Source organism: Sceloporus undulatus, chromosome 1, assembly GCF_019175285.1.
Source record: "Sceloporus undulatus isolate JIND9_A2432 ecotype Alabama chromosome 1, SceUnd_v1.1, whole genome shotgun sequence".
Lineage (NCBI taxonomy): Eukaryota > Metazoa > Chordata > Lepidosauria > Squamata > Phrynosomatidae > Sceloporus > Sceloporus undulatus.
Window position 1 is genome coordinate 278,882,782 of NC_056522.1, and position 15,178 is coordinate 278,897,959.

Consider the following 15,178-nt stretch of genomic DNA (forward strand, 5'->3'; position numbering starts at 1 on the left):
CTCCATTATGTTAGTACCTGCATGAAGTTGTCACTAGTGGCTATCCCTTCCTGCTTAAGTAAGTTGATCAGTGTGCTTGCTTTTTCCTTGTCTTCATCAGATCGATCCAGTGACTGAAGTATTATTTTGCTTAACATCTCAGATATAAAGTGTTTTGGCGCCCTCATTTCTCTCACACTGTTGACAGCATCATTGGCATTTCCATTGTTCAGATATTCAGTCACAACAGCTTCCTAAAAAGGGGGGGGGGGGAAGAGAGAGAGAGAGAAGAAGTTTGCTATTTCCCACATGTCTTTGCAGAAATGAAAATATGCAGTTCTAAGAGTGAATAACAGAACTTACTGTTAACTTAAGCAACTCTTCCTTAGAAGGTGGAGGCTTTTTACTTGTCTTTGCAGGCTTCTCCTGGATAAGTGGTGGATTTGTCTTGAGACCAAGCTGAGGTGGCTTAGAGAACAAACATCCTTATTAGAACTGAACAGCTCTCTAGGAGTACTGAAGAATCTAGACTAAAAGCTGCTGGTTTAAAACTCTTCAGCATTCAGTATACTTCACCAAACTCCTAAAACGACTCAGGATTTGCAACATGCTGACAGAAATAGTGGTTCAAAGAACTCAATAAAGCCTTCTATTCCAGAAGCATCTTTAGCCAAGGACGAAGTTCCACAGCTATTTGAAACTCACGACTTTTTAAATTAAAGACTAACTGCCTGATGGTATGCAAATTAACTAAGCACTAAGTATACCTAGACTTGCTTCCCAAAAACCATGCCTGCTGTTTGTTATAATGTTTAACCTACCATCATTTATTCTACTAAACTCTGAAAACAGAAGAAAGTGACTTACACAGACTTACTAGATTTCATGAGTCTATATAAAAAGCAATGTCTTTATTTCTAAAGTCAATGGAAGAAAATGCAAAATGACACTCACCCCCAACAAATATTCATGAATTCCGTAGTTTCCCATATGCAATTTTTAGTCCAACTTACAACATTAATCATAACTAATCCAATTGTAGTTTTAATTAACAGTTGGCTATCTAAGGTATTTACCTGTCCCAAAGGTGGTGTCTGAGTACGTGGTGGCTGTGCACTGGGTGGGATCATAGTTATCTGGGGTTGAAGCTTTGGCACTTGGTTTTTATTTATTAGGAAAGATTGAGCAGGCCTCAGGCTAATCTGTGGAAAGAATGAAGGGGTCAGAACTGTATATCAGACAGGGTGGGATTGTACTTGTTACGCAAGCATTAATGACCAGATCAAAAGCTGAAGGGCAGGGTATAAATGTTTAAAATAAATAAACCTGAGGGATAGCATGACTAACTATTAGCTGTGAAGGAGATGCTATTTTATTGTAATTTATTTCACCATCAACAAGGATTTCAAACTGCCAGAACTATTTCAACTGCTCCTTTATGAATATGATTATTGCCCTCATATCTCATAATCTTGCTCACAGGACACTGGATACTCCAAGGACTGAGGGGAGAGGCAGGTGAAAGAGAAGGATAGGGAGAGAAAAATGGGGGCGGGGGGGGGGGGGGAAGACTGAGAAAAAGAGGGAGGAGAAAAAGTTAGGGAGTTCCAGTACTGGTCCTCGTAATAACGCGTCTTGTTATAATCATTGGGCATTGTGTTTAGAACCAAGTCAGTTCAGACAAAAGCATCTACCTCATCTGCATTAAGCTGTCCTTTCTTAGAAAACCGTGGCAGCATATCCTTGGACTGTCCTTGTTGCTGAGATAGAAGTCCCTGATTCTGATTATGGAAAAGTTGGCTTTGCCCCTGTTTTCAAGGAAAGTGAAAGGGAAGTGAAAACCACCAAATCTCAGTATTTGTATTTAATCAATGTCTGAAGCACCTCACATTTTCAGCATATCTTATAACATTTCTCTTTAATGCATGCACATGCAGAGGGCTGGATGCTCATTTTGGGTCATTCCTAAAAGCTGTCCATCACTCATTTTCTTAAACAACCTCTCCAAACATTCTGGTCACTTCTGGTTGATTTTGGAGGGCTGTTCTTTAGATCTGTGTGTGTGTGGGGAGCATGCTGAGATCACTTTATGGCAAAGCTACATTATTAGATATTTTAGCCTCAAAAAGCATTTTCCAGCCATTTTTAATGGGATCCAGAGGAGCCCTCAGGCTGCACAATCCTTACACGTGGTCCATATTATCCAGTGCTATGAAGAGATTATAACACCAAACTGCCAATTAATTAACATATAATAAGCAAACTATTTTGGATATTGCTTGTTCAAAATAAAAATTCTTTACAAGAACAATTTATATATTGCAATGACTGAAGGCCACCTCTGCTTCACAGCTCAGTCTTCACCCTTCTATTAGTACTGTATAGCATTTACATAACACAAAGTAGCTATTTCAGGAGAACAATGAATGGTGGAAAAGGCAGAGCTAAATTTTTTATCCCTTCAGTCCCCGATGAAGTTCTGAAAAGAAGGAATCAACTGTTAGTACTTTTTTGTTCAGTTTCTTAAACTGCTTCCATTACTTACTGGATTTTTCAAAAAGGATTTGCCTAGTTCTCCAAACTGGGATTGAGTAGAAGCCATGAGGTGTCCCCCATGGCCATTGAAAAGTTGATTTGACCGATGTCGCCCCATGGTGGGTGAAAATCTATCTTGAATAACTCCTGGACCAGTACCAATTCCGCTACCTGTTTAAGAATGCACACATTTGTCTTAAGGTTTTTAAAACATCTCAAGAATATACGGTTGATACATAGCTAATTCCAAGTTGATGTAATTACCAGGCATTTGTCCAAACATATCAGCAAGCCCTCCAAGTGGATCCCTGTCTAGTTTTATTCTGGGTGGCATGAACGGTCCCTCCAGAAAGAAGTCACTTCTCATCCCTTGAGACATAGGAGGAGGAATAAAAACTCCCAGATCCTTAAAAACAAAAATAGACAAATCCAGTGTTATAGATATTAAATTGGCTGAACTATGTGAATTTAACACATTTTACATAAAGACAAATTTCAAGGACTCATTTTTTATTCAAGATGTACTATATCTGTAACAGAACCTACAGCTAAATATTTGCATAAGCTTTATTACTTACTTTCACTGCATCTTGACGGATTTGATTGATAGTCTTTGGTCCATTGTCAAGAAAAGCTTTGCGAGGAACCCAACGGTGTTCTCTCAACTCCACAGTATCCTTTAAGCATAAAGTGATATGGAGTTAAGTTCAGTTACATGTGTCAGCACATCTGACCTACGGCAGTGATCATATTTATGCTCTTACCTGCAGCAGGAAACGAATCCTTGCCGGCAATTCCTTACTCATCATCAAGGAGCGCATACGGGCAAAGTACTGATCCATTAAGGACTGTTTAGAAAGAATTTCCCATGTTCAATTAAGCTGACATGTCAGAAAACACAATATAGCAGAAGCAATGATGTCTCTTAAGTAACACTATTCAGTAACTTTAGTTGTTGTTTCCACCTCCCATGTATTTCCCTTTATGCCAGGTCTCATTTTTGCTTTCTGGTTAAAGTCCTGCTGCAAAATAGCTAACTACTAAATATGATGTTAAGTGAATAAAAATCATTTATTTTGTATTGAAAATAATAATAATCAAAGCATGCCTTAAACCAGACATGAAGATGTCTCCTGTCTAAAACTGTATCACAGCTCATCATTATCTATGATAAATTAGAGTTTATGTCACATATTTCCTACCCCTTCCTTAAGGCATCCTAGGTCAGGCAAATAATAATATGTCATTTCCCCCCTAAATAACTGTTTCTGTTAGACACATTCATTATATACACATAGACATGCATATTCACACTGAACACCTACTAGGCTGGGGGCAATAAATTAAGCAATAAATAATAACATTTTTGGAATATTTACCTTGGCTTTTGCATGGTCTAGTCTAGGTCCTACTGTCCTCATTATCTGACAGAGGCACTCCAAATCCTCTCCCATATCCTTGAGTTGGACTCTCTTCTTCTTTTCCAAAAGCTGAAAGTTTTAGACGTCAAGAAACGCATCCATTAACAACAGATTTCTTTGTGGACAGTTCACAACTTTTTATAAATAAATCTAATACTTTATATATCCTCTGATGAGTTACTTGGTTTACAGATTAACATTTAAAAAAAACATCATTAAGATATCCAAAATGAGTTGCTTTTAAACCATGTTCAACTTTGGCCTTTATCAGTAACCTCTGCTGAAATAATGTTTCTCATGGCAAAGCATGTTCCATGTTTTGTTTAGTTCACATGCATGTAGGATAACAGAATGACTGACAGATCTGGCCAGTGCTTCACATGTACTGAAATGTACACCTAGCAATTTGATCCAGTTATTTTTTGGATCACACTGATACTATTAGGATGTAATAATTGTAAGCCACTCTGATAGCCTTTAGGGCTGAAGAGCGGGCTATAAATAACATAATAAAATATTAAACATTTCTTTTCACCATATGAGCCTTCATGTATTAGTCTCTGAAGTTATAAAGGGAACATCCGTTTAAGGATGGCATTTATTGTGAAAGCACACACATCACATTTTCGACACTAAAATCTATTTAACTGTAGTATTTTAAATCAAGCTACTACCTTGCAAGTTGATATTCACCACCCACCCTCAATTATAACTGCTTCTGAACATCAAGACTGAAAATCAATATCGCTTACTGTTTTGATGCACTTATGAAGGATAGATTCATGAATAAGATCAAGTTTGCCAAGTTCTCCAATGAATTTGATGTTTCCCAGCATCTTGATCTTAGCAATGGCTCTCTGTTCCTCCTCCTCGGGGAGGAGGGGGCCATCATGCTTATCATAGACTGAAAGAAACATACACATATATAAATGTTATTCTGCATTTACAACATACACAAAACCCAATGAAAAATTATGTTAAAAATTTGAAATCTTACTATCAACATTTCTGGTGCGGTTTTCAAATTCATCTTGAAGTTTAGAAATTAAGAGGCGTCTGAATGTCTGGGAATAAAAAAAAACCAGTAGTTTTACATATTTTCATTGTAGAATACTCATTCTGATATCAGCTGCAGCTTGAGAAAATATTGCACTCACTGTGCTTTGCTTCTGTCCTGGATGACTCTCTGCTGATGGGCCATCAAAGTTGGGTGCATCTTCTGCCAGTCGCAGACATAGTTGAGCATATAGCGAGCTATATTTGGGCTCTTCAAGGGCTTTGTCTACGATCTAAAGAGGAGAATCTTCATGAATTACTTGGAGGAAACAGACTACAAAGCACACCTCATCAGTGACAGATTCCTTGTCAAAGAATCCCTCTTTTTTTCCTGTTATAGCTGCCTCCTTAGTTTCAAAGTTCATGATAGCTAACAATAACCCAAGTATGATCGAGTAAATTCTAAAACTAGAATACTTTGCAGTGATACTGCTCTAGCAGATTAAATATACACATTTTCCCAGGAGCCAGTGGTAATTAACAAAAAGTAGAAAGGAGAACTGGCTTTTATCCTGTTGGTTTAAATACTTCTTTAATACAGTCATTCAAACGTCAGAACTATTTTTTGCTTCTCAAGTAGACAGCTTGTGTGGCACCAGAAATGCCATTAGGACACTGCCTAGTTAAGATTCTAAACTTTGGTTCTCCTTTATCCTGTGCAGTATGATGAAAACTATTCTCTAGCATTAATCACTATTAGAAAATGATGGTAGAGAAATCAGACATCACACAAACTTTATTTCAGACAATTACTAACACCAAGCCCAATGCTTCTATTGTGGAATAAGTTTTTTTTGCACACAAATCAACACAGCTGTGCCAGTTCAGTATCTTCAGATAGCTTATGCTAGCACAGCATTATTTGTGCTGATGTAGTAAAACCATCTTTGCAGCCTGTGACAAGCACTTCTGTATTACTAAGGCAGCTCACAGGATAACATTATTATATTAAAAATGTTAGTTTGTGTAGTTGTACTGTCAGCACCCCCCCAAAATTAAATATAGCATAATATTTCTAATCAACCATTATTGTAATTTTCACTCCCTATGTTTTAACCTTACCTTCATCACCTTACAGAATTCTCTCAAAGATGGTGCCTCTTAAGCCTGATGAATATTAGAATTCATCCATCTGAGGCCTTTCTCCCTCTACTGATACTATATTGTTATACACTTCAAAATCATTTTAATGAAATCAGCATTTTTCTAATAAGTGCATCTTACCAGCAGTATGATCCCCTTTAGGATGAGCTTAGACTCTACACCCACATTGAGGAGCTCAAGGCATAGCTTGTCAAACTTTTCAGGAGTAAGCTTATTTAATATGCTAAAGAAAACAAAAACAAGTAAACTAAGACTTTTCTTTTCAATGGTTTGATCTGTTTATTACAAGGTTTGCTTTTTAATAAAAAAAAATTGTCAAACTAGACAGAAGGACTTCCCCCAAAGGAAGCACCCCACAACTATGCAGCCTTTCTCTTAGGTAAGTTACAAACACATCTGAAATATATGCTATACTGAGGTTGCAGACAGAAAGCTTGGCACCATGTGTCTGAGATGGTACTGAATGCAAAGTTATTCAGAATTAAGACAAATGACAGTCCAGCTTCAGTGAGAACACGGGAAAATTTGTCAGTGTGGGCCTGAACAGGGAGGCCAAAATAAAGCTGCTTCGTGTCACTGTGGAAGTATGCTGTTTAAATGATGCATGCATCCCAAGAAGTCAGAAGCCACACCAAAACCAAGCTCCAGTCCTAAGGACTGGAGTGCAGCTTTGGCGCAGCTTCTGGACTCTTAAGATGTGTGTGTCATTTAAACAGCATACTTCCAAAGTGACCTGAAGCAGCTTTATTTTGGCCTGCCTGCTCAGGCCCTGTGACAGGATTAAAATTTCTCCAAGAAGGAAAGTCTGAAGAATCTCAGGAGCAAGGATGTTGAAGTATGGCAAAGAATGGATCTGTAAGGAATAACAAGTGGAGAACTGAAGCTGAGGAAGAATTAAGCAACATGCTGAAGCACGAAAGGGTTAATAAAATGGGCCATTAACAAATGTTCACAATGTTTACAAGTGTGTGTGGAGAAGAAGTATGCAAGAATTAGCTCGAGACAGAATGCCTAAACACAGTGATATGTAGAAGGCAGTGGCATGAAAAGAACCCACTTAAGCAAACAATGTAAGTAAGCAAAGAAATGAGACTGAATGGAGGAGCCAAGGATAACAGAGGATGATGCAAAACCGTAAACTTAAAGTCTTGTGCTACAAGACGTCAAGCAGTGGGAAAGAAAAAGAGGTTTGGGAATGGTGGGCAAATGCACCAAGAACATCTTAATCTAGGGCTTATACTCTGCCCACATAATAAGCACTGAATCTTCCAAGCAGACAAGAGTCACCAGAAACTCAAAATTTCTATTTTTTCCCACTTGGACAGCAAACTAAAGTGATTTCAAAGCATCCTGGCAGGCCATATGGGAAATTCAACCTGCATGCATTGGCAGATCACAAGTGGGCATGTCTGACATAGCATACAACTGGGAACTGTGCCAGTGTGTCTACAATCACTACAGCAAAGTGGTCTACCAGCTGTAAGAAAGAAAAAGTCCCTGTGGAAAAGTGCAAGTCATATACTGGATCTGAATCAAACATCTAATAGGGTGTGTGTGTTATAGAATATATTCCAATTACTTCTTATTTTAAACCAAGACATTTTATTATTTCATGTCTTACCCTCTCACTTTCCTGAAGATTGCATCGTGTCGTTCTTTGTCATTTGCGGAGTCGTCATCTCGTCTAGTGCTTCGTGAAGGAATCCATTTCTGAGCGTTTTGCCCTGGGGTTTTCCCCAGGAACTCGCTTTATTTGGAAACAAGAACCACTGATTAGTACCAACAATACATTCCCATAGGAATTCAGGACACTCAAATTCAACTTAAAGTTATTCCGCTTGCCCTACCAGCCACAGGACCTGCTTAAAAGAAGTTGAGGAAATTTCACAGCTAACTTAAAAAAACAAAACCCAACTGTTGACTCTGTTAATCAGGATAAATTTCTCAGATATCTTAACCAAATTTTCCTACAAACAGGATGTTAACCCTGAGTATCATTTGAACAGTTCCCAGATAAAACTGGTCCAGGAGGCTGTTTATGAATTAAGGCCAATATGGTTCACACATATAATAAATAAATAATAAAAGTTTTATTTTTATACCGCCCTTCTTGCAATCAGGGCGGTGTACAGCAGTAAAAACACATACACATAATCAAAAACAATTACAATTAAAATCACATTTAAAAACAATTCTGGCCAGCTTGCTGGTGCTATCAGAGGGGGGGAAGGCTAACTGGAGCCTGTGTCTGGGAATGCTTTTCTGAACAAGAAGGTTTTTACTCCCTTCTTGAACTGGGCCAGGGAGGTGGCCGAGTGGAGCTCTCCGGGCAGCGAATTCCAGAGGGTCGGGGCCGAGGTGGTAAAGGTCCTCCTAGAAGTGGAGGCCAATCTTGCCCCTGGGACCCTCAATAGTTGCTGCCCAGATGTTCTGAGTGTGCGGGGCGGATTGTATGGGGAGAGGCGGTCCTCTAGGTATCCTGGGCCCAAGCCATATACTAATCCTAATATACCTACTATTCACTTCAAAGCAATCACATCTGAGATAGTGTTGCTAACAGTATGAAGAGACATACCTGTTGCCGGCAGTCTTGGGATAGTGCTGAGGTGCACCCCTACCTCCTCCTCCGCCTGAAGAAGCACTATAGAAACAAAATCTCAGTTACTCACATAGTTTGTTACATTTGACAAAACTAATTATGTGAGCAGTTACATGACTGCTCATCTGTGACAACTTAAGTCATCTCCAGGCAAAAAGGAAACAGCCAAGCAAGGCTTGGTTCTTTTCTTTGGGATGCATCTATGTTTCACATTTATTTTGATAATCAACTAACCTTTCTGAGGCAGGTACTATTGTTTATAAATTATTAACAAGATGGGAGATTACACAAGGATTCTGTAATTCCTTTCAAGTACATTTAAAGATTTAGCGATGAGTGCATCTGGCATGCAACTCAATCAACACTGCACTAACAGCACACACGTATTATTTTCTGGTAGTACTTTTTCTTGCATCTGATAAACGTATCCCTAGTCTATGAACACTTATGCTACGAACTCTCAGGTGGTCTCAAAGGTGCAAAAAGACCCTTTTGAGTACCTGTTCCTGTCTTTTTGGCACATGTGACACTGGCTAAGGGCATTAACTGCTAACATTCCTAACTTAAAAATACAACTGGGTGTTTTGATGTGTTTTTGACAGTATATAGGTAGTCTGTTGATAAGCAAGCTTGCTTTCATTTCTGCCTTATACAGTGCAACTGTGCTATCACAAACTGTTGTAGCTGTGCAAGACAAACTACTGTTATGCAGTATGCTTGTTCTTATCCTCTTTGTCCTAGCTTAAGATCATGAATAGTGAATGATAAGCTTCTCAACTTTTAGACTTGATTGGTCTTTCCATCTGTTTCACCACCAAAATCTAGGCACATATACCTGAAACGAGAAGCACCCCCTTCTGCAATCGCACTCTCCACTTTGGCGGCTTGACAATGAAGAATCTTCAAAAGAATAAATTGACAGGATAGGGAAAAACAAAACCTAGAAGACAATCAAAGGTAGGTATTGTAAGTGTCTAACCTCCAAAATCACTCAAATTAGAGCATCAATTAGTGTCTCCCTAGTAATTTCATCTGGAAGTCTAGTGTTATTTTTAGAATTTCACTTTCTACTTGAGCAGTTTCTCCCTGTCTCATTTACCCCTCCTCTGCAATTTAAAACTGTTCACTGTAAAAGAAATGCTGCATTCAATGAAGATGGTAATAAACAACCCCAAAAGAAAAGCATACACACACACAGATTTTCTGGAATTTATAAAATACTGGCTGGCATCCTGTTGGTTAGCCTCACCCAGAGCAACCCATTCAATCCATTACTGAATGATGACTCCACACAGAGGTAAATCCCATTTATTCAATGGGTCTACTCCAATAAGGGCCAACAACAGGATTGTCGTATAGTATTGTAGGAACCAACAACTAATTTGTTTGTCAACAGATCATGCTTCAATCAAAATCTCTAATAAGCATGACCTTTGAAACAGGAGAAGAGATTTAGAATAAGGAGGTAAAAATGAACAGATTTAAACACACAAATGTAATATGAAATGGTAGCCGACCAGACACCCTCCTTTTCCAGGACATGCCCTACATACCAGCCTTCTGTCCAGGAGGAATTTCAAAACATCCTCCATTCTGAGCATATCTAAGCATGAACTTAATTCATGTGAGTGTTTCTAGCTCATGTGATGTCCTGTATCTTTCTTGAATATCCTACATTTTGTGACGCCATGTCCTTCTTTGTGATTAGGACACGTCTGGTCATCCTGAAGATGAGACTATTGCTTCCCGATCAGAGAAGGGAAGCAAGAAGCAGTTAAGGTGGGGAATCATTTAGTGTTCCCTTGCTGATCACTTTCCTAAATCCTATCGGTTTAAAGTAAGGTTAACTCCCAAGGAAAGCCACGATAGGAGCTTCAATTCCACAAACGGACAATGCAAGGAGTGGTGGCCTCTCTACGAACATGCTGGAGAAACGGAGGGGGGAGCATGGCTACAGCTGAACAAAAGAAGCCCTGCAGCCCCATCCCCCAGACAGCAGCCACCCTGGCTCCCCCCCAAGCAGGGTGCCTAGATGTCCTCCATTCCAGCCTTCTGTCCAGGAGGAATCCCAAATGGTCCTCCAATATAAGCGTCACCAAGAACGATGGAATTGCGTTTCTGTGAGTGTTTATAGCTTTTATTCGGTCACGTCCTCCATGTTTCGGTGCCTTGTCCTCCTTCGTGGATGGAAAACATCGATCATCCTGACCAAACAAAAGCTTGCAAGACTCACCTACTCAAAATGGGGGGGGGGGGGGTTCGGAATATCCCTCCTGGACAGAAGATTGGACAAGACAAGGGAAAGAGGCCTTCTTCAAATATCCCTCCTGGAAAGGAGTACCCCTCCGTCCCCCAAGCAAAACCCCCTCTCCCTCCCTCCCTCCTTCCCTGGGCCAGTCTTTGGGCGCCGCCCGTGAGGCTCGGCCCGGCCTTTGTTCTCGAGGCTGCTTGGCCTTCGCGGGGAACACGAACGATGCCGAACAAAAAGCACCACGATCACCGCTGCATCCACACGGGAGGCATAACCCGGTTTGGTACCTCTTTAATTCGTTGTCTGGCTCTTCGCTATGGAATTCTGGGAGGTGCAGTTTCCAACTCCAGCTCCCCGAATTCCATTGCACTTGTGCCAGACGAAGACTTAAAGCGGTACCAAACCGGGTTATGCCTCCCGTGTGGCTGCGGCCCGGGTCCCAGCGCCGTCCGCCATTTTGTGTCTCGGAGCGGAACGTGTGGCAGCGAGGACAAGATGGCGGCCGTTTGAGGCGGCGGCCATTTTGTGCCTCAGCAGCAGCGGCGGCAGCAGCACTCAGCCGCCTCCTCCTCCTCCTCCTCCTCCGGGGCCCGAGATGGTGGCGCCTGAGAGCCCAACGGGCGCCGTGGCTGGCTGCGCGCCGCCTCCCTCACCTTCCCTAGAGCCTAGTCAGCGTTCCTGGAGCAGCAGCGTCGGCCTCGATGAAGGCGGGGGCGAGGCGAGAGAAGGGACGGGGAGAAGAGGGAGCCGGGGGGGGGGGGGGGCGGGGGGGGGGGGGGGGGGCAGAGCGCCGACGGCGGGCAGAACGGGCCTCCGAGTCACTGCCGCTGCCGCAGCTGCAGAAGCCGCCCAGCGCTGCTCCCCTCCGACACCTCCATAGAGAGACCGCGCCGACTCACCGCTGCTGCTTCTAACGCGCACTGAGGCTGCCCCCAACTAACTTTATCACGCAGAGGGGCAGCCAAACCCGCCTCTCCACGCCGGCTTCCAATGGCAGCGCCGCGCTCTTTCGAGACAACCAATCAAAAAGAGGGCAGAGGGAGGGGTGGGCGGGGCTTAGAAAAATCACGCCCGAGGAGGAGGAGGAGGAGGAAAAGAGGGTTAGGTTGAGAGGAAGCACCGCCGCAGTGCAGCACCGCATTCACAAAGGCGGGCGGCGGCGTAGGCAGCGGGATCCGAGGGAGGGTGGGTTGCGCAAATGGCGCAGCGGGTCATCTGGGGTGCTTAGGAGAGAGGATGATGATGATGCCTTGCTCGCATCCCTGAGTGCTGCTAGGCTCCTTCCCTCCAGGGACCGGGGCTGAGGGAGGCAGGCCCTGTGGGCCCTTCCAGGCGGAGGAGAGAGGGCTCCCTCCACGCTCAGTGCCCTGCTTCCAAGGGAAGGGGCCACATGCTCTGCCTCTGGGGAAGGCCCTTCCTGGGCTTTGTTCCCAGACATAAGAGTGTGGGGGGAGCCTAGAGGCTGCAGGCCTCTGGTAGTCGCAGGGAAGCCTCTGGGAGAACTTAGCGCCCTGGATGGATGGATGGATGGAGGGGCATTTTAAGGAGGGCCCTGGATGGAGCTGCTTTGGAAGCATTTTACTCACATCTCGCCAATCCTGGTGCCTCATGCCACTCGTTTCATTAGGGGAGAAGAAATGTGGGGTTCATTTAGCTCTCTCTCTCTCTCTCTGTATGATCTTGTTCTCTGATTCACTCACCAAAGCATTCCTTTTAAATCAATATATATTTTTAAACTATTTTAAATTGACTATCTCAACACAATAGTTCTCATGTATCACACACACACATACACACACACACACAGGTATGCACTGATGCACCAAAATTTATATTATCACAATGTAATAGCTCTCATTACTTCCTAATGTTTCCTTTTAAATGAATACCTTTTAAAAACATTTTTATTAAATATCTCAGCACAATGGTTGATATATATATATATATATATATCACACATGCACTTATACACCAAAAATTATATTATCGCTATATTTAGCTTTCATTACTTCCCAATATATAATCCCATATAAGACAAATAACTTGTATAAAATACATAGTTCTAATACATATACGCTGCTTCTGCCTTACATCCTTTATCTTCTCTGTTTCCTTCCTTCCTTCCATCCTCCCCCCCTTCAGTTTCTTTATCCTACACACTTCCCTCCTTTCATGGCCTTTCCTTCTCCTTTCTTCCTTTCCTCTTAAATTAATTTCAACAAGACTGGGCAGGTCGACATGGGCGCAGAACCAAGGTGATGAATATGCCAGGAAGCTATGGTATTACCTGACCCACAAAACCACCCTCTCCCACATGAATGAAGCAGTTAGTAAAAGAAATATAGTACAGACAACCTAATTTCACATGCTGGTTAAGGTACATACGTACATCCTAATTTCACATGCTAGTTTAGGATCAGAACAATTGGAAAGACACCTCCCCTAAAAATATCAAATCCTGGGTTGTACTATTGCTATATATTTCTTAACAGAGAATTAAAACCGCTGTTCCTTTTTGCTTAAAATAGTTCATGCCTTTAGTGGAAACAAAGTTGTCATGGTATCTTACTCCTGCATGTAATTCTGTTCACCCTAGCCACAGTTACACAAAGCCATTCCATCTCCTACTTGTGAAACGGTGAGTGATTTCATAGCTAGTGATTCCACAGAACCTGCATTTAAATGTTTATAACGTGTCATCACTGGAGTTGCAAAACAGATTTCATTTCACATCACAATGCTGAAGGTGCTTTGGGAAAAAGTACTCAGGTTACTGTATGCCTGTGCTGTGTAAATATACTGCTATAGTCATGAACAGTGTAAGGATGATCTAGGCTTCTATATAGCGCTGAACAGTTAAAGGTGCCAGTTTGATGGCTCAAGCATTTTTGCTTAAGTGAACATTGACAGTCCCTTGTGTGTCGTCAAGCAATTTCTGACTTTTGGTAACTGGAAGGCAAACCTGTCGCAGGGGTTTCTTTGTAGGTTTTGTTCAGAGCGGAGTTGCCTCCGCCCTCCTCTGAGGCTGAGAGTGGGTAGCATGCCCAAGGTCATCCGGTGGGTTTTCATGGCTGAGTGGGGATTCAAAGCCTAGTCCCCACAGTTGTAGACCAACGCTCATACCATTACATCACTGTTTGTCTGCTGCTCCCTTGCTGCTAGTGTCAATCCCCTACTTCCTAGTGGGGACTGGAGGGAAGTTGTTTTGCAATCACAGCACAGCCAGCCAACTAATAAGGAATCGGAGATTTTGTTGCTTATCTCACTAGTCAGTTGTTATGGGTTGTCTTGCTTTAAAACTGCTTCACCCGTACTTGTGAAGATAGCTGAATGTTGACACTGGGTATCATGTTTTACTTTTACCATGTTTCTGCTTAAATAGCATAACTGCCCGTTTTGTTTTCTGCACTGTTAAGTTCCACAGTACTGTTTGCACCACCCGGCTGCTTACCCCATCTCCTGTGTCATGATCAGGATCCCTTTATTTATTTTTACAATTAAACCATAATAATGCTATTACAGCATGACATCACAGTTCTGTTACACAACTACCTTTTAAACAATTAAAAATATTTCTTTAATTTTTTAAAAAGTGGCACTGATGGTAATGCTGTCGCATGTGGTACCGCAGGGAAGCAAAGCAAAAACATTCCCATTTGAATAGTGACTTCCAGAGGTTAACAGTTCAGGATTGTACTGTTACTACAGCCAATGAACACACTACAAAAATGTAAAGAGGATTTTGTGTGCATCTATCTATCTATCTATCTATGCCTTCAAGTCGCTTCTTGACTCATGTCAACCCCATCAATTTCATAGCTTTTCTTTGACAAGGAACACTAGAGCATAGGACACAGAACAGGAAACACCTAACCAAAGTGGGAAAAGGGGGCCATTAACAGATTCCCAGCATGTAAACATTGAATTCCCAATTACTCTTGCAGCATAAGAACAATGGGGGAACCACAATCTCGGTGATGTCCTTAAATTTATGAGCCCCCATGCTTAAACTGGCCAAGGCGTTCTAGGAGATGCAATCCCTAAAAGCAGTATTTTCAAGCTGTGAAGACTGACATTTCCTGCCTCCTCTCATGGGGAATAAGGTAAATACAAAAAGAATTATTTGGTTGTCCTATTCCCTAGTCTTCCTCTTTATTCTTTCAGAGAAAAACAGTGATGTCATCTTCCATTGGATTCACTTAACAGTCATGTCTATCTACACTGTTAGTGCAA

At 41.8% G+C, this 15,178-nt stretch overlaps 1 protein-coding gene and 1 non-coding gene across 2 annotated transcripts in view; both read right to left on the reverse strand.

Moving 5' to 3' along the window:
• Positions 1 to 15,178, reverse strand: part of EIF4G2 (eukaryotic translation initiation factor 4 gamma 2) — a 92,503-nt gene that overhangs the window by 4,111 nt on the left and 73,214 nt on the right. The window contains exons 5-20 of the mRNA XM_042459482.1: positions 9,530 to 9,634; positions 8,671 to 8,736; positions 7,717 to 7,842; positions 6,216 to 6,318; positions 5,093 to 5,224; positions 4,933 to 4,999; positions 4,688 to 4,839; positions 3,894 to 4,004; positions 3,279 to 3,362; positions 3,093 to 3,191; positions 2,779 to 2,920; positions 2,525 to 2,685; positions 1,674 to 1,787; positions 1,056 to 1,181; positions 343 to 447; positions 18 to 233 (exon numbers count right to left, since the gene is read on the reverse strand). Coding sequence (XP_042315416.1) covers positions 18 to 233; positions 343 to 447; positions 1,056 to 1,181; positions 1,674 to 1,787; positions 2,525 to 2,685; positions 2,779 to 2,920; positions 3,093 to 3,191; positions 3,279 to 3,362; positions 3,894 to 4,004; positions 4,688 to 4,839; positions 4,933 to 4,999; positions 5,093 to 5,224; positions 6,216 to 6,318; positions 7,717 to 7,842; positions 8,671 to 8,736; positions 9,530 to 9,634 — 1,909 coding nt within the window. The remainder of the gene's footprint in view (positions 1 to 17; positions 234 to 342; positions 448 to 1,055; positions 1,182 to 1,673; positions 1,788 to 2,524; positions 2,686 to 2,778; positions 2,921 to 3,092; positions 3,192 to 3,278; positions 3,363 to 3,893; positions 4,005 to 4,687; positions 4,840 to 4,932; positions 5,000 to 5,092; positions 5,225 to 6,215; positions 6,319 to 7,716; positions 7,843 to 8,670; positions 8,737 to 9,529; positions 9,635 to 15,178) is intronic.
• On the reverse strand, positions 1,431 to 1,634 carry LOC121920160. The gene has a single exon (XR_006101687.1). It is a non-coding gene; the product is annotated as a small nucleolar RNA SNORD97 (small nucleolar RNA).